This window comes from Ranitomeya imitator, chromosome 1 (genome assembly GCF_032444005.1).
Source record: "Ranitomeya imitator isolate aRanImi1 chromosome 1, aRanImi1.pri, whole genome shotgun sequence".
Classification (NCBI taxonomy): Eukaryota; Metazoa; Chordata; class Amphibia; order Anura; family Dendrobatidae; genus Ranitomeya; species Ranitomeya imitator.
In genome coordinates, this window is record NC_091282.1 from 989,489,397 (window position 1) to 989,511,578 (window position 22,182).

At 40.3% G+C, this 22,182-nt stretch overlaps 1 protein-coding gene across 1 annotated transcript in view; it reads left to right on the plus strand.

Moving 5' to 3' along the window:
- Positions 1-22,182, plus strand: part of FAT4 (FAT atypical cadherin 4) — a 365,514-nt gene that overhangs the window by 252,791 nt on the left and 90,541 nt on the right. The window contains exons 3-4 of the mRNA XM_069743926.1: positions 6,922-7,183; positions 7,490-7,840. Of these exons, the coding sequence (XP_069600027.1) occupies positions 6,922-7,183; positions 7,490-7,840 (613 nt within the window). The remainder of the gene's footprint in view (positions 1-6,921; positions 7,184-7,489; positions 7,841-22,182) is intronic.

The following is a 22,182-nucleotide window of genomic DNA, read 5'->3' on the forward strand; positions in this document are numbered from 1 at the left end:
TTCATCCTAAAGGTACCTTCACACTAAACAATATCGCTAGCGATCCGTGACGTTGCAGCGTCCTCGCTAGCGATATCGTTCAGTTTGACACGCAGCAGCGATCAGAATCCTGCTGTGATGTCGTTGGTCAGGGCTAGAAGGCCAGAACTTTCTTTGGTCGCTGGACTTCCCGCTGACATCGCTGAATCGGCGTGTGTGACATCGATTCAGCGATGTCTTCGCTGGTAACCAGGGTAAACATCGGGTTACTAAGCGCAGGGCCGCACTTAGTAACCCGATGTTTACCCTGGTTACCATCCTAAAAGTAAAAAAAACAAACGCTTCATACTTACCTTCGGCTGTCTGTCCTCCGGCGCTCTGCTTTCCTGCACTCACTGTGAGCACCGAAGCCGGAAAGCAGAGCGGTGACGTCACCGCTCTGCTTTCCGGCCGCTGTGCTCACAGCCAGAGCAGAGAAGCAGAGCGCCGGGGACAGACAGCCGAAGGTAAGTATGAAGCGTTTGTTTTTTTTACTTTTAGGATGGTAACCAGGGTAAACATCGGGTTACTAAGCGCGGCCCTGCGCTTAGTAACCCGATGTTTACCCTGGTTACCGGCATCATTGGTCGCTGGAGAGCGGTCTGTGTGACAGCCCTCCAGCGACCAAACAGCGACGCTGCAGCGATCCGGATCGTTGTCTGGATCGCTGCAGCGTCGTTTAGTGTGAAGGTACCTTAAATCCTCTTATGGTCTGTTGTATCTTCACTGCTCTCCAATCTTTGATTCCATTCATGATGAAATCTCAGTTCTGCCTTGTCCTGGTTCTGAATGAAGCCTGAAATGTAACATAGAGTAAATGAGTTCCCAAGTTCACCTCTTTTTCTAGATATATTTATATTTAGAGATAAGAGAGATAAGGTCAAATTAGTGCCACTAGACAAATTTATAGAAGTCTTTTTGTAAAGTTTACGGTGTGAGTTGAAACTGAGTAAGAGCAATGCATTTATTTCTAAGTTTAAGGAACTGTGGCGGCTAGGGATCTAAACACGTCTTAAGACTCAGTTAGAACATAGTTTTAATCTGCTGAATCAACAGAGTTCAGATAAACTTCCATGGAGCTTTGAGCTTGGGAAATAGCATGTTTATAAATATAATAAATCCTTAGCTACTAAATGATGTAATGTCACTGATTAGTTTCTTGAGGAAGAAAAAGCCTAATGCACTGAACATTGGTTGTAGTCCAACGGGTGCAGTAAGGTCTGGATCCAATAAACTGTTTATTAACATTATGAAGTTTAGAAAATCTCCATAAAATATTGAGATATGAGAAATACCCATCTCTCATCCCAAAAACATGAATTTTAATTTCATTATTTCGAAATGTATTAATACCTTCCAAGTTCTAGGTTGTTCTATGAACGGCAGCTGAAAGCCTTACAGTGGACGTATTTCCAGATTTTTGCCACCTCATCTGAGAGCAGCATAATGTAGAGACAGAGCCCCTGATTCCAATCATATGTCACTTACTGGGCTGCTTGCTGCAGTTTTGATAAACTGTTTTATCAGCAGGAGTTTATCACTAGTGGACTAGTAACCGGCTGCCAGATACTGTACTCCTCCATATTTATAAGCTTTGTATAACCCTGCCACTGATTGACAGCTTTCTGCCTATGCACAGTGTACACAGAAAGCTGCCAATCACTGGAGTGGGCGGAGTTATCTGAAGTCCATAAAAGTGTGATTTTATCAAAACTTCAGCAGGTAGGTCAATAAGTGATACATCGCTGGACTCATGATCTCTGCACCTACAGTATAACATGCCACTCTCAGATGGGGTAGCTAAAACCTAGTGACAGAATCCCTTTAATTTACACCTTTGGTCATTTGCTTTTTGGTGCTAAACCTGGCAGTGTTATAAAGGGGCAGTGATGGGATAATATTTCATCCTAGTTGAGTAATAATGAAATGTAGATGGATTCCTATTCTGCGCATTAGAAAATGGATATTTCATCTGTATATATAATTTACAGTGAGTATCAGGATAACTACTCCAGCTCCATCTTTTACGTCTTTCAACAAGGAAAGGATTGTACGCGTCTGTTGGGACTGCAGACACCTGGTCTTGTCTCACAGATTTGTGGTTATTCTGTTTAACATTTTTGTAATATCTTTTACATCACATATTTATGTGACACCTTGGTATAAGTGGTAACTGACGGAAAGGAAATATCAGTGTTTCATTTTTCTTTTATGGATAACAAGTCAATGAATTGTTAACATTGTCAGCACTGAGGGGCTCTCTACTGGCATGTGGGGAGAACAGCCCTTATCATAATAGTATCTTTTAAGATCGATTTGGCTAAAAAAAACAGAGCGCTCGGTATGGTGCCGGATAATAAAAACACAAAATAACACTCTTCCTTGTGACACCCTATAATACATTTTCCCTCCTGCATACACATTCTTATTACTGGTGGAATGGAAAATGCGTACAGATAATATAATTATGTTTAACTATTCAGGTGCCAAATTAATTAATCCTAGACACTTGCAAGCTTGGCTCTACTGAGCATGTGTATATTCTCGAAGAGGGAGAAGAGTATGGCTCTATTAGACTCCAATTATCTTTTCTTTAGAAAGGATGGAATCCAACATGCCCGATATCTTCTGACATCAGCCATGGGAGAAGTTGGGATACTCCCACACTTTCGATGGTTGGCCAATGCCCAGTGTAATCAGCTGGTTGGTCGGACTTTATCTAATGTGGCGTCAGACTATTCACGTGTAGCTGCTTGTTCAGGATAATATAAAGCTCCTTTTGTTCTCAGGTTTTTTTGAGAAAGAATTATATTGAAAGTCCCTTGCTATTGTTATAGAATTGGCACAAAATGATATTTCTAAGAAGTTTACAATGGACTAGGAGGCATCTTAACATTTAATTCAATAGTGTATGTTGGGATTCTTTAGAGTAAAAGTAGTGTAACTTTAGAATACCATAATGCAAGTGGAATAATATCAGATTTAAAGGACTTTTATGTAATAGAAGAAAATATCCCCATTTAGTATAGGTTTGTAGTTCGAAGCACGAAGAACGCTTTGTCATAGCGTGGGAGCAGGCAAAAAATAGTTCATGATGAACCTTGACTTTTCTCTATATTACTGTAAATTCTTATTATATGCTCATGCACCTTCAGATTCAGTATAACTTTGTAAAGAATAGGCAACTAATATTTAAGATATCAGTGAAGATAGAGATCCAAATAATTATAAAATAATGAGATTAGGGCCGGTACTCACGGCAGGTAAATCAGCGCATTCAGAACATAGCGTAAGTCCAATAGCTTTTTTTTTTTTCTAAAATGCAATTAAAATACTCACAAAAGAGCATAGTATAGTCAGCACAGCAATGTTATCCAATTTAGGTAAATATAACCATATGCCCAGGGTTTCGCCCTTTCAGCTTCTTCAAGGGGCATGTGAACGTAGCACATATTCTATTTAAATACACGTGCTAGTTAGTGATGAGCGAATATACTCGTTGCTCGGGTTTCCCAGAGCACACTTGGGTGACCTCCGAGTATTTTTTAGTGTTCGGAGATTAAGTTTTCATCACGGCAGCTCAATGATTTACATCTATTAGCCAGCTTGATTACTTGTGGGGGTTGCCTGGTATATTCGCTCATCACTAGTGCTAATGCCAAGTGCTTTGTGGACTTTCTGCTCTGAAGAGACCGCGCCACTGAACATTTTAGATAGAGACTTTTACTGGGACTTTTATTCCTTTTTTTATTGTACTCTAAATATTCTATAATCTAAGATCAAAATAATTGCCGTAATAGATGAATAGATTGTTAGATGAATAAATTGTTGTATCAGTTTCTGAATAGGCACGAGCTGTTGCGTTCAATATATCGCCTATTTACGTTTTTGGCAAAAGTTAAGTAACATGAAAGGTTTTATTCACAGAGCTTAGATGTTTACACCACAATTCCTGCACTGAGTCCTTCAAGTAATGATAGACTTAGGAAAATGGAGATTATAGATGTTCAACTCTTCTAATTTTTCACATGAAATTGTATTGTGTCATGTGTTACTTCTTCTAAAGTGGCTTAGGGGACTAAAGACCACCTTAGACACCAGGTTTAGACTGAGAATACTACCTCTGCACCTCTACATACCGGGATGACATCACTTCCTGCAGTGCCATAGGAGATACCAACCATGATTGAGAGCTTTGTACCTCCAGCAGCAAGCAATGTATTATGTTAGTTTTTATCTTAGATCTTCATGTTAATCTGTCAGTCTATGCACAGGCACATCATAAACCAATTGCAACCATACGGTTAGGCACTCAAATCAATTATTCAATATATTAGTATAATTAAGTAGTATATTGACTTTCAGACAGAAGTGGATAAAACTTTCAGAATCATACCATACCACACATCTATTCCCTATGGGATAAATAATATTTTATATTCCATAGACATCACAATTATGACTGTATTTTATTACATGCTTTTTCTTCATGGAGTAATAGTGGTGTGTGAAACTGTTGTATCAGATTATAGCAATCATCATGTTGTGTAAGGCTTCATAAAATATTAATAATATATTATATCAATAATACTGACGCTCATTGAGATTGCTTTTTTTAGACATTGATGTATTTATTTCTGCCCTTTTGCATTAAGCTAAAGGTTATTTCATTGTATACTTTCAGTGTTTGGTTTGCATGAAAGTCAACAGCATAATAAAAAGTGACTGTTCTAAATGATTGTATCATATTACACATTATAAGTCACACATTGAAAGCTTCCTCATTAACTTATAGTGAAAACTGTTTTGTTTTTTTACAACAGATGTTTAGAATTGTAATTACGGCCTATAACAAGACCGTCTACCATACTCCACCATTAAATTCCTGGCTAATTGTTCAAATGAATAAGCAAAATGTTACGATGCTATAATAACATTCTGCATAATGTATATTGTTTGTAGTCTTCTGGTTATGAATGAATAAAACTTAGTTGGAGCAAGGGAAATAATGGTAATTGTTATAGAAAGGCGGTTAACATGAACAAAAAAACAGATGAACTGCTCAATATGTATTTATGTATTGGTACTGTAAGACTATGGTGTGATGGGTGAGTGTTGTAAAACCTCATACATGGACTTACCAGATTTACACCTAAGGAGCCTATAGACACTAAATGACTGGTGTCTTAGTTGGGCATACATGTTTAATAGATGTTGGCTGAATGTTTCTTCATCTGACAGCTACAGTATACCTTCTGATTTCTATATTCAGGCAATTGTTTTAGCTTAGCATGCATGCATTTTCTATGGAAGAGTAGAGTAAGGGTACCGTCACACAGTGCAATTTTGATCGCTACGACGGCACGATTCGTGACGCTCCAGCATCGTAACAATATCGCTCCAGCGTCGTAGACTGCTGTCACACTTTGCAATGTACGACGCTGGAGCGATAATTTCATGACGTATGTGCGATGTAGAAGCCGTTGGTTACTATGCGCACATCGTATACGATATATGTTACACCATGCGATCATGCCGCCACAGCGGGACACTAGACGACGAAAGAAAGTTTCAAACGATCTGCTATGACGTACGATTCTCAGCGGGGTCCCTGATCGCAGGAGCGTGTCAGACACTGCGATATCGTAAATATATCGCTCGAACGTCACGAATCGTGCCGTCGTAGCGATCAAAATTGCACTGTGTGACGGTACCCTAAGCCACTGACAGGTCCTTCTGGCGGTGGCTTATCTTCCCTAACAAAAAGCCGATCTTTCTTTCCCTCAACATCATAGGTCATTAAAGAGATGCAAAGTATATAGAAAAAGTACCAGTTCACCCTTTGTGTTCCGAATTCCGAATAGTGATGAACCACACCACTGCCACCATTAGTAAATGCAAGTTTGCGAGAAATGGGTCCAGCTTCCAAGACCAATAGTAGATAAAATTGTGATTTTATTGTTAATCCATTAAAAAGATATATACATTGTAAAAAAAAAATGAAGGGGGAGACTTCCTCCATGTTTCGAATGCCAAACGTTCTTAGTCCTGACATCAGGACTAAGAATGTTTGGCGTACGAAACATGTAGGTTTCAAGGAGTTCTCCCCCTTTATTTTTGCAATGCGTATATCTACCGGTATTTAATGGATTAACAATAAAATCAAAAATTTTACCTCCAATTGGTTTTTGAAGCTGGACCCTTTTCTCTCAAACTTGCATTAAAGATTTGCCGCATCTCCATACACATCAGATCATCAGGTATGTTTCCATAGGTGTATCCCTGCTCTTCACATCACCAACGCTAATCGCTGGTCTTCTGTATACCTTGGCTTCATTAGATTGTCTGTAAACGCCCTGTGACCACTGCATCCAATCAGCGATCTCAGAAGTATGTCCCAAGAGACCTCTGAGGTCAGTGATTAGCAGCAATGGGGTATGGGGGCTGTGACATCTTCATCCAAAGTAAACAGAAGACAAGTGGGGAGTATCGGGACACAACAATGGAGCCACAGGGAGTAGAGGGGTCAGTATTCATCATATTTCAATATTCTAGAGGTTTTACTGTCTGTATGCAGATTTTTAATTATGCTGTACAACCCCTTTAATATAACGCATATAAATTAATTAGCAATAAATGTATGTTATTAAATCCAGCAAGACCCACCAGAGTTATACAACATGTAAAATCAAGTTCTTTGTCGAATTCTTAAATATCCATTGAATTTCTAAAAAGTATTTGATTTCCAACTTGATAAAAAAATCCATATATAATAAGGCAGAGGAGTAAAATATTTTTTCAATATAATTTTATTTACCGGACTTATGCTTTATTATGTGCTTTCTATATTTACAAAAATGTATATTTAGTCATATAAAAATAAATATACTTTTACTCTTTTAGGGCCCTAACGCTCTGGTAACATACACTATTATTAGTGGCGCTGATGACAGTTTCCGTATTGATCCGGAATCTGGAGATTTGATTGCTACCAAACGCTTGGACAGAGAACGCCGCTCTAAGTATTCCCTATTAGTTAGGGCAGATGACGGTCTTCAGTCTTCAGATATGAGGATAAATATCACAATCAGTGACGTCAATGATCACATCCCGAAATTCTCCAGAGCCGTCTACTCATTTGATGTAACAGAAGACACCATGGCAGGTAAGTCTTCTCATCTGTTGGCTTTTTGTCTAAGAGAGCATTTACAGTATTGCGTATATAGAGCCATTGTTAGGCTAGGAGAGCAGAAACTCAAGCAGATCTTACAAGGACTGAATATACAGCCATAGAAATCCACCCACCGCGTTCTAAACTTAAAAGTTTCTTGCCAAATTATTTTCCCTGAGATGTAGTATTTACCTAGAATTAGAATTGAGCCCTCATCTGATTTAAATGTAGTTGCATTTTATTTTATTTGTATTTTTTCCATCCCATATTTGAAATAATGTCTGTCTTTCACATAATCAGGTTCCATTGTAGCTGCAATATTGGCCACAGATGATGACTCTGGTATCAATGGAGAAATCACCTACACTGTTACCGATGATGATGAGGATGGCATGTTCTTCTTGAATCCTGTAACTGGAGTATTTAATGTAACCCGTGCCCTGGATTTTGAAGTTCAGCAGTATTACATTCTCTCAGTATGTGCACGAGATGGCGGAGGGCAGTCCTCATGTGTGAGAGTCTATTTCAATATTTTGGATATCAATGACAACGCCCCAGTCTTCAGCTTGAGCTCCTATAGCACTTCTGTAATGGAGAATTTACCGATTGGCTCAACAATTCTTACGTTTAATGTGACCGATGCCGATGAAGGTATGCAGGTTTTCTACTTTTATTTTCAGACTTTTCTCTCGCTAGTTTAATTTAATGCATCATATCATAATAAAATGCTTCTTGGGGTCTACTTCTTCTGCCAAGCATTCTTGTCTACGTGGCATTTTTCTAATCCAGAATGTCAGCATTTATCTTAGCTCTAATTAGAATCACTACTCTCTGGTGACGGTGGCTGTGATTCCTCCATATTTATGACTGGGTATGCATTCTGTTTTGCAGAGATTTTAATTTTTATTAATGCATTTAAATGTTATGATCTGAAGCTGAAATGGTAATTTAGGGTTGTATAGTTCATTAGTTCCATGCTTTAATAGTTTGAGTGCAAATTTTAATTTTGCTGTGCTTGCACCTAGAATATGTCCTTTGACATACATTGCAAATAATTACGACAATTGATTGAATAATCATACAATTTGTTCTATTTGTGACCACGGCATGCTGTACAAAGTGTTTAATGTAGATGTACAAATTCCAATTCACAATGTAGAATGATAATTGATCATCTATGTAAACAACCCCAAAATTTAGGTTTTTATTAAAAGTCAGCAATCCCATCTGTAAAGTTTATTATCATGTTTCTCTGTTAGCTTCCATACATATGAAGATAATGGCTTCCACTAATAATGGAGCAATGGCAGCTCCTAACAAATCCTCATGGATGACATTCGAGTGTGATCACCACCTTATAATTCAGATGTAATCAAGCCAAAATATGCTAGAAGTTTTCTGGGCTTTCTGTGATTGCATGGCATTTTATCTAAGTATCTTAGTTTGTTTAAGGTTAAATAATCCAGGCATATTGTTGTCTGAGATTAAAAAATAATATGCATTGTGGTTCTTCTGGATATAGCAACTTGTCTTGATACACACCTAATGCACTGGATTTCATCCAGCTAAATCCACTGATTTTTTTCAGGTTCTGCCAACCATCCATGTATGGAGTCCCCTAACTCCCCTACCCGACAATGTTGGGGAAGAAGAACTGGGCTTGTTGAGTTATTTCCCAGATCTTTTGTTTCCCTGGGAAATAATCTACTTCCAGGGAAGTCTGGCTATGGCTTATACGACTGTCCCCTTTAAAGGGAACCTGTCATATAAAAATGCTATTAACCTGCAGATATGGGATTAATCTGTAGGCTAATAGCGGTCTGAAACCATTCGGCATCCACTTTGAAAGCTCGGCTGCTGGGAGGAAATTTACTTTATTCCTCCCATCATCCTCTGGATTTCAGTCATAAAGGCGAGGCTTCAATCACCACTCAGTACATAGTGAGCAGTGACTGTAACCACTCTCCGGGACTGACTGACAGTCTGCTCAGCAGAGCACCAGTACAGAGCCGGCTGTCAGTCAGTGATGGTGCACGGTTACAGCTGCCACTCACTATGCACTGAGCGGTGACTGAAGCCGTGCCAGTGGCGCCTCTATGAATCAAAACCGGAGGCTGCCAGGAGGAATAAAGCACATTTCTTCCCAGCAGACAAGCTTTTAGTGTGGAAGCCATGTGGCTTCATAATTATGTTACCCAGCATATTAACCCCATATCTGCAGGTTAATAGCGTTAAAATCTATAAACGGCCTAATACTGTAAAGGTTACTTCAAACAATTATTTAGATATCGAAAAATAAATGGAAGAAAAAAACAAAAACATAATATTAATCTTCATTGAAATTTATCAAAAACAGTAAAAAATGATAGTATGGAGGAAAAAATCCCACTCACCCAAGGACCAACAACAAAATGAATATACAGTTAGGTCCATATATATTTGGACAGAGACAACATTTTTCTAATTTTGATTATAGACATTACCCCAGAGTTTCAGCTCCTTAACATGTGCCACCCTCTTTTTAAAGGGACCAAAAGTAATTGGACAGATTCAATAATTTTAAACAAAATGTTCATTTTTAGTACTTGCTTGAAAACCCTTTGTTGGCAATGACTGCCTGAAGTCTTGAACTCATGGACATCACCAGACGCTGTGTTTCCTCCTTTTTGATGCTCTGGCAGGCCTTCACTGCAGTGGTTTTTAGTTGCTGTTTGTTTGTGGGCCTTTCTGTCTGAAGTTTAGTCTTTAACAAGTAAAATGCATGCTCAATTGGGTTGAGATCAGGTGACTGACTTGGCCATTTAAGACTATCCCACTTCTTTGCTTTAATAAACTCCTGAGTTGCTTTATCTTTATGTTTTGGGTCATTGTCCATCTGTAGTATGAAACGACCATTGTCCATCTGTAGTATGAAACGACGACCAATCAGTTTTGCTGCATTTGGCTGGATCTGAGCACACAGTATGTCTCTGAATACCTCAGAATTCATTCGGCTGCTTCTGTCCTGTGTCACATCATCAATAAACACTAGTGACCCAGTGCCACTGGCAGCCATGCATGCCCAAGCCATCACATTGCTTCTGCCATGTTTTGTAGATGATGTGGTATGCTTTGGATCATGAGCTGTTCCACGCCTTCACCATACTTTTCTTTCCATCATTCTGGTATAGGCTGATCTTGGTTTCATCTGTCTAAAGAGTGTTATTCAGAACTGTGCTGGCTTTTTTTAGATTTTTTTTTTTAGCAAAGTCCAGTCTAGCCTTTTTATTCTTGTTGCTTATGACTTGCACCGTGCAGTGAACCCTCTGTATTTACTTTCATGCAGTCTTCTCTTTATGGTAGATTTGGATATTAATATGCCGACCTCCTGGAGAGTGTTGGTCACTTGGTTGGCTGTTGTGAACGGGTTTCTCTTCACCATGGAGATTATTCTGTGATCATCCACCACTGTTGTCTTCCGTGGGCGCCCAGGTCTTTTTGCAGTGATGAGTTCACCAGTGCTTTCTTTCTTTCTCAGGATGTACCAAACTGTAGATTTTGCCACTCCTAATATTGTAGCAATTTCTCGGATGGGTTTTTTCTGTTTTTGGAGCTTAAGGATGGCTTGTTTCACCTGCATGGAGAGTGCCTTTAACTGCGTTTTTACTTCAGAGCAAAACCTTCCAAATGCAAGCACAACACCTCAAATCAACTCCAGGCCTTTTATCTGCTTAATTGAGAATGACATAATGAAGGGATTGCCCACACCTGCCCATGAAATAGCCTTGGAGTCAATTGTCCAATTACTTTTGGTCCCTTTAAAAACAGGGTGGCACATGTTAAGGAGCTGAAACTCCTAAACCCTTCATCCAATTTTAATGTGGATACCCTCAAATAAAAGCTGAAAGTCTGAACTTCAACTGCATCTGAATTGTTTTATTTAAAATTCATTGTGGTAATGTCTATAACTAAAATTAGAAAAATGTTGTCTCTGTCCAAATATATATGGACCTAACTGTATACTCCAAAGACACTAATGTACATAGATCACAATTTGCACAATGCAACTGTGTAAAATAATGCCAGATATTTGTATGGAGGTTTGGGGAGAGATTAACAATTCAGTTGAACAAGTGTTTGGCTGGCTCTAAGTTGTATGATGAAAATGGGTAAACATTAGAAAAACATAAGGTGCTGCATACTATAGGGGGTATAGATTCAAAATGTGTTTAGATTAGTTCATGTAAGGAGATTTACTTTAATTGGTATTGTTTGCATAGGCGCTACTCAATGAGAAGGTTGCAGAAAGATTGCAGCCAGGAATGTATATCTGAACTCAGAGGACCAGCCAGTACTTTTAAGAAGAGCTACGGACCAGTTCCCAGGTGCAGCTTCCATGGCTAAGACTTCATATAGAAATCATTTTTATTTTAAAAGTTTAAAAAAGAAAAACATTTTAAAGCAAAGTAAAGGAGGTTATAAAAGCTCAATAAAACCATCATGTTTGACATTTGTCAAGTTGAGCGAAGTGTATGGGCACCGGTGCTTCTGCCCCGCTTAGTAAGGTTGACCATTTCGTACGTTGTCACAGTTTATATACATTCAATAGACACATCCTATTCCCTATCATTTGTGCTGTACATTTCTAACTTGTGGGATACAAGAGGTTACTGAGTGGCTCAGTGAACGTCCCTTGTTCCCTAGTTACTTGTGTCAGCTGAGAATGGTGGAACTGCTCAGGACATCTGGGCAGATTTCATCTTTATGCCAGCTGTTAGGAGGGTGAGGGGATCCATTCATTCTTCATTGTAGATAGGAAGACGAGTTAAATAAAATGAAGATTGTTTACTTAGATAATTTCCCAAATTTATTTTCAGCATTACGCTAAGTACCTCAGTTACCATGACAACAGACTGAGAATAAACACTAAAATTAAGATTATGCTGTTATAGTACATCAAACAGCCTATCTTTCTGTCAAATGCTATCAACAGTAAAAATGCAATTAAAGCTTTCATATACTAATTGTTTTAATTGGACTGAACATTTTGTCTCCATGCCAAATGCATATGCTCATCCTTATAAAAAAAGCATTATCCTTAGAATGTTTAAACATCACATACAAAGAGGTCCACTTACAGTATTATGCAATACATTTCAATATAAGCATACTAACAACTGTAAACCCATATTACTGAGATTGACCCTTTTGTGAATTGCCTTCCAGCAACAGTCAGGCTTCCTAAACGTGTGTTATTTAAGAAAAAAAAAAAATAACATAGGAAAAAGTTGCATCTTAATAATAATAATAATCTTTATTTTTATATAGCGCTAACATATTCCGCAGCGCTTTACAGGTTGCACACATTATCGTCGCTGTCCCTGATGGGGCTCACAATCTAAATTCCCTATCAGTATGTCTTTGGAATGTGGGAGGAAACCGGAGTACCCGGAGGAAACCCACGCAAACACGGAGAGAACATACAAACTCTTTGCAGATGTTGTCCAGGGTGGGATTAGAACCCAGGACTCCAGCGCTGCAAGGCTGCTGTGCTAACCACTGCGCCACCGTGCTCAGCCCAGAAGTTTAAGTCTTCTTAAACTTTAAATTAAAGGTGGCCCACTTGCTGATGTCAGAGAGACCCCCTGTGTATTTATGCCTCTCCTGGCAGGTGATTTTAGGGGGTTAAAAGATCGGTCAATTACAATTTATACGCCTGATACTTTTGTTCCTGCGGGAGATAATTAGAGGTATTTGGCCATGACTTACTCTCCTTTCCCCATTTAAAGCACATAAATGTTTGGCTGAGCCAGGCATACATGTGTATGGGAGGGAGAAGTAGAGAAAGCTGTTGGCTGACAGATATTATTATTATTATTATTATTTATTTATATAGCACCATTGATTCCATGGTGCTGTACATGAGAAGGGGTTACATACAAGTTACAAATATCACATACAGTAAACAAACTAACAATGACGGACAGATATCTAAAGTGTACTATGGACACCTTTCAACATTGTTGGCACTATCTGAAATTTCAGCGGTTCGTAAGTGATTTATTGTTATTATTTCTTTATTTTACTCATTTATATAGTTCCATTAATTCCACAGCACTTTACAGACATCAGCATTGCTGTCCCATTTAGGCTCACATTCTAAAATCCATATCAGTAAGTCTAGCGTGTGGGAGAAAACCAAATTACCTGGAAGAAGCTCACACAAACAAGGGGAGAACATACAAACCTCTTGCAGATGTTGTCTTTGTGGATATTTTAACCTTGAACCCCAGTGCTACAAAGCTACAGTGCTAATCACAGAGCCACCATGTTAATATCACCCTGTTGGAACTTTGTTACCCTAGATGTCGTCCTTTAGATAGTAGTCTGCCAGGTCTTATAGCCTTGTTACCATTCCTCAGTGGGACTGCGAGCTCGAATGACACCAGACTGCTGAGGCCAGTTGTTGGCTGCAGCGGTCACATGGATGTTGTAGATGTAAATGATGTCATCAGTTTAGGAAACTAAACAATGACCACCAGGAACCACTGCCGTGCTATTTACAACATTCTCTAAATTAAAACTAATAATCTCAAACCTCAAGAGGTTCTTCTACTGAATTGGACTATATCAACATTGGATCTTACATACCCAAGGTCATGGCAGTACATCTGTAATACAGATGCTAAAAATATGCCATTATTACATCCTTCTGAGAACAATTCTAAAGAGCACAATCTCTTTAACTTTCATACTTCATGTTTTTTAAGCTACAGGACCTCCTGAATTCTACAAAATAGCAGTATCACAGTCAGGTCACGTACGTGCCCTTATCAATTTATTTTCCTATGTACCCCCAGTATTACTACTCATGCAATATTGTTTGTTTTTATCCTAGTAGCTTCCTGAACATTGTGCTTGTAAACGTTAGCTCTACACCCTTTCCAGCTACCGCCATTCATGATTAATGCTTGCAGGAATCCACACAAAGGAACTGTCTGCTGTTCAGGAAGTTTCCACATACACCAATCATGAATATTTACAGCAATGACACTATTCCAAATCCATTCAAAGGAAAATCCTCACTGTGACTTAGAGTGTCTGCTGAGGTTTTACAAATCAGAGATTACATTCCTCTGTTTTTCTATATTTCATTTTCAAGGAATAGGAGTTGTTCTGCAAGCCGAGTTTTATAATCCATATTTTTACATACAAGAAAATAAATGTAAAAATCAAAGAGTGATTTGAACAATAAATTGGTTAGACATGTAGGCACCTTCCTTGCTCTCCAACTCACTCTATTTTTATCTCTTGTAATTGCTCAAAAGCCTTAATTTGGATGTAGCATTTTCCTATGTTGGGAAGTGATGCTAGCAAATGCTGATAATCGGTCCGGTCAAATAAGTTGAGTTAAGTTGCAACCGGTCAGGATGCAGGATAGGCAAAGTAAGTGGCTACCAATGGTGCCATTGAAGTGAGGGTCACAGTTTATGCATTTAAAGGGAGTATGTCAGGTGATTTTTTCATAGCATACTTGTAGTATCTGTCCCTAACACTACTGATGCCCTAGCTCGCCCTATTCCCTGGATTATTTCTGATGGTGAAGACGCCGGGCCCCCGTACCTTGCCTTAGCTCCTGAATCCGCCCTCAGTTTGTACCTTTCTCCCACCCAGGGAAGAGGGGAGTAGTAGTGTACCATAATACACCAACCAGACTAACAAGGTGCTGCAAACAGGGGTAAAGGAAAATACCAATCATATAAATTTAATCACACAAACATCAAAGGGAAACACCAGGGAGTGGAGGATGGGGTAAAACCAAAGTAGGAGAAGGAGGAGGATTAGCACACACCCAAAACTTAGCAACAGTCTCAGATAGATAAACCAAAAGCCTTCTCGAACACCAACCAAAAACCACCATAATCATGCAGCATGAAGCTAACTCTGGTAATGAGTGCTTACCAGGGCCCAGATTATATAGAAGATGGAAGTAACTAACTGTGAACAACTGAGAGCCTTAATGCAGGAAAGCTTCCTGTAGCTCTCAACTGAGCAGATTAGCCCCTGCACTGCTAAAAGAAACCTGTACCTTCTACTATGAAGATGATGTGCTTCTTAATAATGTAGTGCAGGAGTAGGAGAAATGAGACACTTCGGTCTTCTGGCTCCTGTCGCAGTAAACCTGTGACAGTACCCTGAAATATAACTTGGATAGCCCTTTCTGAATATGTAATAGTTATTCCTCTACCTTTTCTCATTTTCTTGCTGTAAGCTCCCAACAATTTAGAGTTGCATGCCAGTTAGTCAAGCTTATGTAAATCAAAAGTAAACATCAGAAAGACAGGGTGAACAGCAGTGTGAGCAGCCATTTCTTAGCCAGCACGCTAGTAATCTGCAGTATTACATCAGAAAGACAGGGTGCACAGCAGCGTGAGCATCCACTTCTTACCCAGCACGCTAGTAATCTGCAGTATTACATCAGAAAGACAGGGTGCACAGCAGCGTGAGCATCCACTTCTTACCCAGCATGCTAGTAATCTGCAGTATTACATCAGAAAGACAGGGTGCACAGCAGCGTGAGCATCCACTTCTTACCCAGCACGCTAGTAATCTGCAGTATTACATCAGAAAGACAGGGTGCACAGCAGTGTGAGCAGCCACTTCTTACCAGCACGCTAGTAATGTGCAGTATTACATCAGAAAGACTGGGTGAACAGCAGTGTGAGCAGCCACTTCTTACCCAGCATGCTAGTAATGTGCAGTATTACATCAGAAAGACAGGGTGGACAGCAGTGTGAGTAGCCACTTCTTACCCAGTGTGCTAGTAATCTGCAGTATTACATCAGAAAGACAGGGTGAAAAGCAGTGTGAGCAGCCATTTCTTAGCCAGCACGCTAGTAATCTGCAGTATTACATCAGAAAGACAGGGTGCACAGCAGAGGGAGCATCCACTTCTTACCCAGCACGCTAGTAATCTGCAGTATTACATCAGAAAGTCAGGGTGCACAGCAGCGTGAGCATCCACTTCTTACCCAGCATGCTAGTAAACTGCAGTATTACATCAGAAAGACAGGGTGAACAGCAGTGTGAGTAGCCACTTCTTAGCCAGTACGCTAGTAATCTGCAGTATTACATCAGAAAGACAGGGTGAACAGCAGCGTGAGCATCCACTTCTTAGCCAGCATGCTAGTAATATGCAGTATTACATCAGAAAGACAGATTGGACAGCAGTGTGAGGAACATTTTCGTACCCAGCGCCCCTGTTACCTTCAGTATTACATCAGACAAACAGGGCGGACAATAGTGTGAGCAGCCACTTCTTACCCAGCATGCTAGTAATGTGCAGTATTACATCAGAAAGACAGGGTGGACAGCAGTGTGAGCAGCCACTTCTTACCCAGCACACTAGTAATATGCAGTATTACATCAGAAAGACAGGGTGGACAGGAGTGTGAGCAGCCACTTCTTACCCAGCACGCTAGTAATGTGCAGTATTGCATCAGAAAGACAGGATGGACAGCAGTGTGAGCAGCCACTTCTTACCCAGCACGCTAGTAATGTGCAGTATTACATCAGAAAGACAGGGTGGACAGCAGTGTGAGCAGCCACTTCTTACCCAGCACGCTAGTAATGTGCAGGATTACTTCAGAAAGACAGGGTGGACAGGAGTGTGAGCATCCACTTCTTACCCAGCATGCTAGTAATGTGCAGTATTACATCAGAAAGACAGGGTGGACAGCAGTGTGAGCAGACACTTCTTACCCAGCACGCTAGTAATGTGCAGTATTACATCAGAAAGACAGGGTGGACAGCAGTGTGAGCAGCCACTTCTTACCCAGCACGCTAGTAATGTGCAGGATTACTTCAGAAAGACAGGGTGGACAGGAGTGTGAGCATCCACTTCTTACCCAGCATGCTAGTAATGTGCAGTATTACATCAGAAAAACAGGGTGGACAGCAGTGTGAGCAGCCACTTCTTACCCAGCACACTAGTAATGTGCAGTATTACGTCAGAAAGACAGGGTGGACAGCAGTGTGAGCAGCCACTTCTTACCCAGCACGCTAGTAATGTGCAGTATTACGTCAGAAAGACAGGGTGCACAGCAGTGTGAGCAGCTACTTCTTACCCAGCACCCCTGTTATCTTCAGTATTACATCAGAGGAACAAAGCAGACAATAGTGTGAGCAGCAGCATCTTATCTCAGGATCCTTGTTATCGCTAGTATTAGATATGAATATACCACTGGAAATGAATTGTCCTAAACATGAAGAGAGCTGTGGCTTCCTACACATAAAGGGAGAGGACAGAGCTTATTAATGCACATACTTAATGGCACCTATCCTATTAACATTCTAACAAAGGAATGTGTAAAAAGAAGACATTTTTTATATACTGCCTTAGGGTACCGTCACACAGTGCCATTTTGATCGCTACGACGGTACGATTCGTGACGTTCCAGCGATATCCATACGATATCGCTGTGTCTGACACGCAGCAGCGATCAGGGACCCTGCTGAGAATCGTACGTCGTAGCAGATCGTTTGGAACATTCTTTCGTCGCTTTATCTCCCGCTGTCGTCGCTGGATCGGTGTGTGTGACACCGATCCAGCGATGCGTTCGCTTGTAACCAGGGTAAACATCGGGTTACTAAGCGCAGGGCCGCGCTTAGTAACCCGATGTTTATCCTGGTTACCATCGTAAATGTAAAAAAAAAAAAAACACTACATACTTACATTCCGGTGTCCATCAGGTCCCTTGCCGTCTGCTTCCCGCACTGACTGACTGCCGGCCGTAAAGTGAAAGCACAGCACAGCGCGCTGTGCTGTGCTTTCACTTTACGGCCGGCAGTCAGTCAGTGCGGGAAGCAGACGGCAAGGGACAGACACCGGAATGTAAGTATATACTTTTTTTTTTTTTTTAGCTGGTAACCAGGGTAAACATCGGGTTACTAAGCGCGGCCCTGCGCTTAGGGTACGTTCAGACTAGCGTTGTGCTAGTGTGCGTCGGCGCCGCGTCGGGCGACGCAGCGGCGACACACGCGTCATGCGCCCCTATGTTTAACATGGGGGACGCATGCATTTTTGCTTGTTGCGTTTTGCGACAAATGCGTCTTTTTTGCCGCAAGCGTCGGACCAAGAAAACGCAACAAGTTGCATTTTTCTTGCGTCCGATTTTCGGCAAAAAACTACGCACGCGTCGCAAAACGCAGCGTTTTTGCGTGCGTTTTGCCGCATTTTTCGGTGCGTTGTGCGTCGCGTCGCCGACGCAGCGGCGCACAACGCTAGTCTGAACGTAGCCTTAGTAACCCGATGTTTACCCTGGTTACCCGGGGACCTCGGCATCGTTGGTCGCTGGAGAGCTGTCTGTGTGACAGCTCTCCAGCAACCACACAACGACTTACCAACGATCATGGCCAGGTCGTATCGCTGATCGTGATCGTTGGTAAATCGTATAGTGTAACGGTACCCTTAGTCACCTTCATACACAAAACAAGTGAAATGTATTAATTAAAGGCACGTTTTTCTAGTGATATCATTTCCTTTGGCTATTTATTTTTGTCTGCTCTGGAGAACCACTTTAATTACTTTTTTATCCCTTCTATATTTGCTATTGTTGACAACATTTAATTTTTTCTTTGTCAGAGCTCTCAGAAATTTCCCTCATGATAAATCCCCCCCATAATTTCAAATAATATTGTTTGTTATTTCTTGTCCAATAAATAATTGGTCTCCTTTACTTTATTAACATTAGATTTGGAAGAAATTGCCATCAGAACAAGAGCCTAAGTATGCTTACTGTCATATTTTTCATTTGCAGACAGTGCTATGGAACTGTCTTCAGACATTAACGTACTTTCAGGACTTGGAATAAAGAAAACTTTTACTCTTGCTTACATTACACTGTTCTCTTTCTTTTAAACAAATGGAAGATTAGTTTATGATATAACGCTATAATATATAATACTGAAACACATATGGCTTGCTGGATAAGGAATGGTGTCCTAATAATAATAATCTTTTATTTTTATATAGCGCTAACATATTCCGCAGCGCTTTACAGTTTTGCACACATTATCAGTGTCCTGTCTTCAGACGCTTATTTCAGGACTTATTTTTATTAACCAGATAATTCTGTTTAATGGTCCATCACTTTTCTAAAGGATCTAATTAGTCTTGCAGTCCGCAGAGTCCTATGAATTTAGCGATGTGTGGGTGACTTCTCTCAATCTGTTTCAATCTATTCTTGATCTCATTATAGCCTTGTACTGTATTTCTGTCTTCTATTATCTACGTCTTTATGCTGAGACTTATTTCTTATATTATCAAGGCAGATAGGGACACTATGGTTCACATGTGGAAGCAGTTGACAAACCATGAAGTAGTGTTCTATAAATTAACATGTACGGTACAGACCAAAAGTTTGGATACACCTCATTTAAAGATTTTTCTGTATTTTCATGACTATGAAAATTGTACATTCACACTGAAGGCATCAAAACTATGAATTAACACATGTGGAATTATATACTTAACAAAAAAGTGTGAAACAACTGAAAATATGTCTTATATTCTAGGTTCTTCAAAGTAGCCACCTTTTGCTTTGATGACTGCTTTGCACACTCTTGGCATTCTCTTGATGAGCTTCAAGAGGTAGTCACTGGGAATGGTCTTCCAACAATCTTGAAGGAGTTCCCAGAGATGCTTAGTTTTTGCTGGCCCTTTGGCCTTCACTCTGCGGTCCAGCTCACCCCAAACCATCTCGATTGGGTTCAGGTCTGGTGACTGTGGAGGCCAGGTCATTTGGCGTAGCACCCCATCACTCTCCTTCTGGGTCAAATAGCCATTACATAGCCTGGAGGTGTGTTTGGGGTCACTGTCCTGTTGAAAAATAAATGATGGTCCAACTAAACGCAAACCGGATGGAATAGCATGCCGCTGCAAGATGCTATGGTAGCCATGCTGGTTCAGTATGCCTTCAATTTCGAATAAATCCCCAACAGTGTCAAAAGAAAAAGCACCCCCACAGCATCACACCTCCTCCTCCATGCTTCATGGTGGGAACCAGGCATGTAGAGTCCATCCGGTCACCTTTTCTGTGTCGCACAAAGACACCGTGATTGGAACCAAAGATCTCAAATTTGGACTCATCAGTCCAAAGCACAGATTTCCACTGGTCTACTGTCCATTCCTTGTGTTCTTTAGCCCAAACAAGTCTCTTCTGCTTGTTGCCTGTCTTTAGCAGTGGTTTCCTAACAGCTATTTTACCATCAAGGCCTGCTGCACAAAGTCTCCTCTTAACAGTTGTTGTAGAGATGTGTCTGCTGCTAGAACTCTGTGTGGCATTGACCTGGTCTCTAATCTGAGCTGCTGTTAACCTGCAATTTCTGAGGCTGGTGACTCGGATAAACTTATCCTCAGAAGCAGAGGTGACTCTTGGTCTTCCTTTCCTGGGGCTGTCCTCATGTGAGCCAGTTTCTTTGTAGCGCTTGATGGTTTTTGCCACTCCACTTGGGGACGCTTTCAAAGTTTTCCCAATTTTTCGGACTGACTGACTTTCATTTCTTAAAGTAATGATGCCACTCGTTTTTCTTTACTTAGCTGCTTTTTTCTTGTCATAATACAAATTCTAACAGTCTATTCAGTAGGACTATCAGCTGTGTATCCAGCAGACTTCTGCACAACACAACTGATGGTCCCAACACCATTTAAAAGGCACTTATTAAACCTGAAAGGGCACACCTGTGAAGTGAAAACCATTCCCAGTGACTCCCTCTTGAAGCTCATCAAGTGTGTGCAAAGCAGTCATCAAAGCAAAAGGTGGCTACTTTGAAGAATCTAGAATATAAGACATAATTTCAGTAACGTTTTTGTTAAGTATTTAATTCCACATGTGTTAATTCATAGTTTTGATGCCTTCAGTGTGAATGTACAATTTTCATAGTAATGAAAACACAGAAAAATCTTTAAATGAGAAGGTGTGTCCAAACTTTTGGTCTCTACTGTATGTCCAAGGTGTTTCCTTAAAAGTTCTATAAAATAGGAGGCCTTTGGTTGTGCACAGAGTATATCTAGCTGAGTATTTGTATCTTTTTTTCTTGCTGTGGACTAGACAAGTAAAAAATGTGTTTTACAGAATGGGCAAATTCTCATAATAGTAGAAAAGTCATAGTTCACAACCTCATTCTGCAGTCATGTTTCCACTTATGGTGGAATAAACAGAGCACAGGACTCCTGGTAGTAGATGCACAATTATGATCCTACCCATGTTGCGTTTATAAGAGAACTTGACACTCGAATATATATGAAGTCATTTTATTGGTGAAAGTAATCCAAAATAAACATTTCCGTCTTATCTCAAGTCATTCATCAGTAAAATTATGTATCAAAGAAAAATCACTATAATATAAGGACTATATCATGCTTCAATCTAACAAAATACTTATCTTTTGCAAAATAGTGGTGCAGAAATCTCCACTTATTTCTGCTTAACTACTTCCTGAAACATTTAGTAGGCTAATAAGAAGTTGGGGGCAGAGGGCCCTCTGGCTGCAGGATCACTGGATTTGCTTCTAATTTTTAACCATGAAGTCACATAGATTTCCTTAGAAATAAGTTGCAAAATTTGTATTCAAGACTGTTTACAAAACTATTTTCTATCTAAGATGCATTAGAGCTACAGTAATTGAATTGGCACAATGTAAAGTGTATTGCATACCTACAAAGAAATATGTTTCAAGTAGGGATTTGATTGAGCAACTCAATAAAGATTGAGTAAATGCAGTGTTAGGAGTCGAGTTTCCTCTGCTGCACAGGGGGAATCTCGATCCGTGTCTGCTGCGGTCTCCCATTCGGTATCGGCCGCAGTGGGCTCTGCTCAGCGGAGACGTCGCTCCCAGCGTCTCGCTGGGGCTGATTCAGTGCATAGGGTCACTACTGCCTTTTCTGGCTTTCCTATGGTACCCTGCACTGATCTGCGGCGAGCGAGCCTCTCTGGGACTAAGTCCTTGTTTAC